The following is a 4,524-nucleotide window of genomic DNA, read 5'->3' as shown; positions in this document are numbered from 1 at the left end:
CCATATTGTAAATAATCAGCTTCATCATGATCGTGAAACTCTCCATACTGTAAATAATCAGCTTCATCATGATCGTGACACTCTCCATATTGTAAATAATCAGCTTCATCATGATCGTGAAACTCTCCATACTGTAAATAATCAGCTTCATCATGATCGTGACACTCTCCCATACCGTAAAAATCAGTCTCATCATGATACTTATCATTAAAAGTGGATCAGAATGGTATTGTAATTAGATGGCGTTGATAAAACTGACAAACTATGAAACTAAGTAATTATTTAAAAGTATGGCTTTAAGTATTTAGTTCTAGTTAATTGCAACATCGTGACGATTCCTGTTTAAAAATTTCATAACATTATCTATCTTAAAGGTGGGAAGAAGTCTGTGAAAAATAAAATCTCAAAGCGAAAGAAACCGGAAATCACCAACGGTCACACTGAAGATTCCACAGCCAATGACAGTACGAATTCTAATGGCAGCCAAGCGAATGATAGAGCACAAAGAAAGAAAGCCCGTACAACGTTCACCGGGAGGCAGATATTTGAACTAGAAAAACAATTCGAAATCAAAAAGTACTTGTCTTCTAGCGAAAGAGCAACAATGGCCAAACTGCTGAACGTTACAGAACAACAGGTAAGAATAAAAATTGGTCAAATTCTAAGATGGGCAATGGAACCTGCTGACAGCAAATAGACAGTTAAGTTACTAGTAAAGGAGATGTCGGTAGGACAATATGAATTAGCCTCGTTCTCTTGGAGATTTTGTTTAGAGAAACTTTTGTTCTAAGTTTTATCCTCGTAACTCACTAAATATTATCAGAGAACTAAAGTATCCGGTTTTTGAAAACTTTCTGAAACTCATGAGGACAAAGTAACAAATGCTTGCAATTATTTATGTTTTTCTAAGGTTCAGATGAAAATATTAAAAGTGAGGAGGTTATGGGTAGTTTCTTATATTTTTACCAATATGCGCTAAAAGAGAAAACTTATCAATTGAAGTATCACAGTTCTTTAGAAGGTTTATTGAAACTTTGTAAACAGACGTGTTATATTCACACACTAACATACTTGGCTGGTTGAAACCATACGACCATTCTATGATAACTTTAATCGTTTTCCAGGGATAGGTTTCTTCTTAATGAACTCAAATTATCGGGAGATTAATACTGTAATTAGCATGACACTCTACAATGTACTTCATAGGAGAGATACTACAACTTTGTCATAAACTCTACAATACTCTTTATAGGAGTGGTACTACGATTTTGTCCAGTACTGTACTGTGTGTTTCATGGGAGAGATAAGTCATGTTGTTTAGTGTGTTGGGTGGGTCCAGCTTCCACACTTGGTACCTGGTTTACACTGTTGAAGGTTTTTATGCTAGGCACATTATTTCATGTAGTTGAGAGTGTTTAATGTGTTTAGTTTCCACATTCAGAGCGTTAGTTGATGTTAAGAGTGCCGGATAAGTGCAGCTTCCCCATTCGGCACATTGATTCATGTTGTTTGGGTTGGATGAGTTGAGTTTATATGCTTGCACATTGGTCCATGTTGTTGAGAGCTTTGTACGGGTCCAGTTTCTTCACCTGAAACATTGGTTGATGTTGTTGAGTGCTTGTGGATAAGTCCAGTTTCCTCACTCTGAACATTTGTTTGAAGATGTTGACAGTATCGAACGAGTCCAGTTTCCTCAGTTGATGTTTTGAGAGTTTTTGGATAAGTCCAGTTTCCCCACTCAGGACAATTGTTTGATGATGTTGAAAGTATTAAATGGGTCCAGTTTCCTCAGTTGATGTTGTTGAGAGTGCTAGATGGTCCAGTTTCCCCACTCAGGACAACTGTTTGATGATGTTGAAAGTATTAAATGGGCCAAATTTCTTCAGTTGATGTTGCTGAGGGTGCTAGATGGCCCAGTTTCCCCACTCAGAACAGTGGTTGAAGTTGTTGAGAGTGTTGGACAGGTGCAGTTTCCCCACGGGAATAATTGGCTGGTGTTGGTTAGAGCTTTGGATGGGTTTAGAGTTCCTTTACTTGGAACATTGTTTGATGTTGTTAAAAGTGTTGTACGTGTCCCATATCCATGCTCTGCATATTAGTTCATGTTGTTGAGGACCTGGTATGGCCTAGTGATTAAGGCACCCAACTAACAATCTACATGTTACGTGTTAAATCTCGTCATTGAAGACTCACCTTTTTAGCCATGGGGGCCTTCTAATGTGGCAGTCAATCCCGCGTTCTTTTTGTTAGAAAAAGAGTAGCTCAAGAGTTGATAGTGGGTGGTGTTGAGTGGCTATTTTCTCTGTAGTCTATCACCTTTAAATTAAAAACAGCAAGCAAAGATATCTCCCGAGTGGCTTTGTGCAAAATTCAAAAACAAGAAATCACGTTGTTGAGGGTGTTTAACAGTTGCATTCTCTCTCCACTCGGAACATTGGTTGATGTTATCGAGAGTATTGTACAGTTACAATACTTGGAAGATTGGTTGAAGATATTGAAGGTGTTGGTTGGGTACAACATTGGTTGATGTTGGTATATATTTTGGGTGATTGAGTTTTTCCACTTGGAACATTTGTTCATGTTGCTGAAGTTGTTGGAAGTATGCAATCTCCTTTTCATGCTCGACACATTGGTTCATGTTGTTGAGGGCGGTGGATGAGTCCTGTCTTCCAATTATGTAAACTGTTGTTGAAATTTTTTTGTAATTACCTTCAATTATTTTATGTTGACCTGTGTGTATATCAACTTGTAATGCAAGTTGAAGTTTCTGTTGAATTTCAATAAAATTACCTACTTAGGCTCAACTTAAAGTTCCTATTGGATTGTCTGCTTAATCGCAACTTGTAATATAAGTTGACGTTATTATGGATCATCTTCTTAGGCTCAACTTGTGATGTATTTGAACTTTCTATTGGATCATCTACTTAGGCCTAATTTGTAACATATTGTTGCGCCCTCTAGTTTCTAGAACTATCTTGTTCCTTCAGGAATGCTCTAGTATTTACTAGATAGGGTAGGCTGGTATATATAAGAGGGTGGCAACGTGACGCGACAAGGGGAATGTAATGTGTGTGTAGACAGTGAGTAATTGATCTGCAGTCAGAAGTATTATTGAGCACGTTCGTTGTTATTGCGTTTGTTTAGCGCGATTGTTGAAGTTGAGTGTATCGGTAAAGTTATATTCGGAAAGAATAAACCAGTTTTTATTAAGAAAGAACTTGTGTCGCTTAAGTTTCGTCGAAACGAAGTTACGGAAAATCAATTAACAAACGGAGACGTAACAATATATTAAAATTTCTGTAGATTGTCTACTTAGGTTCAACTTGCAACTATCGGATCAGTTATTTAGGCTTAATTTAATTCTTTTTACCTTTGTTGAAATGAAAATTTGTATTGATTATACAGCAAAACACATTGCAATTTTTTTTTTTTGGCTGAGGGGATAGCAACCAGTGGCACAAATCGTTTTTGTTTGCACCTTAATGAAAGACGTAGTCCTCCGTGATGCGTAGTATTTACTTTATGTGGAATGACAGTAATAAAACACATTTATATAACCTCATAGGTGGATGCGTAATACAACTGCTAAAGTTTTCAACCTAAGCACTTTACAGATATTGATAAAATATCACATAAATGTGCTTGAGCCTAACTAGCTCTAATACAAATTGATCAAATTCATTATTCCACATGCAAATTTGGTGTTTAGAATTTTATGAACATATTATGTTATGTATCAAGACTTCGCTACAATCGATTTGAAGTCACAGTTTCAGTTTAATAAGGCCCAACGTTTTCTAAACGCAGGTGCAACAAAGATCACGTGATATTATGCTTTGATTAGTTTTCGGGGAAACTGTAGGGAGAAAGAGAAATTATTTTGTATATCATGTGAAGTAGATTTTTGGTCTCATTTTATCTATCTAATTATCATGTTTAGAATTTATAATAATTCCAGTTTATATAATTTTTCTACTTCACCAAACATTCAATTACAAATTTAGTTACGTGTGCATAAAAATGGAAATTTTCCCACATTTTTGATACTTACACGTTTTTCACGTGGGAGTTATGCTGACGTAGTTACTCTCAAGGGAATAATCTATAATGGTGCACAAAACATGGATTTAAAAATATGTCGGAGATAATTACGTCAGAATGGAGTGTTTGCGACTGTTTTCAGTCTTTCGCCTCATTGGTGGACTCGGCTCGGCCATTGTTTGTTTGTTTTGTTTTGAATTTCGCGCAAAGCTACACGAGGGTTATCTGCGCTAGCAGTGTAAGACTAGAGGGAAGGCAACTAGTCATCACCACCCACCGCCAACTCTTGGGCTACTCTTATACCAACGAATAGTGGGATTCACCGTCACATTATAACGCCACCACGGCTGAAAGAGTGAGCATGTTTGGCGGAATAGGGATTCGAACTCGCGACCTTCAGATTGCCATGCCGAGCCTCCATCGGCCATTGTTTTTATTTAAGTTTTGAAATGGCCCGGCATGGCCAGGTGGATAAGGCGCTCG

At 37.2% G+C, this 4,524-nt stretch overlaps 1 protein-coding gene across 1 annotated transcript in view; it reads left to right on the top strand.

The window, feature by feature from the left end:
- Positions 1–370: 370 nt before the first annotated feature.
- The window catches only part of LOC106474563 (homeobox protein HMX3-like), a gene marked incomplete at its 5' end in the record, with an annotated part of 6,827 nt that continues 2,673 nt past the window's right edge, over positions 371–4,524 (top strand). Inside the window, one exon of the mRNA XM_022402882.1 lies at positions 371–637. Within this exon, the coding sequence (XP_022258590.1) occupies positions 371–637 (267 nt within the window). The remainder of the gene's footprint in view (positions 638–4,524) is intronic.

Source organism: Limulus polyphemus, unplaced genomic scaffold (assembly GCF_000517525.1).
Source record: "Limulus polyphemus unplaced genomic scaffold, Limulus_polyphemus-2.1.2 Scaffold7365, whole genome shotgun sequence".
Classification (NCBI taxonomy): Eukaryota; Metazoa; Arthropoda; class Merostomata; order Xiphosura; family Limulidae; genus Limulus; species Limulus polyphemus.
This window is presented reverse-complemented; position numbering and strand designations above follow the sequence as displayed.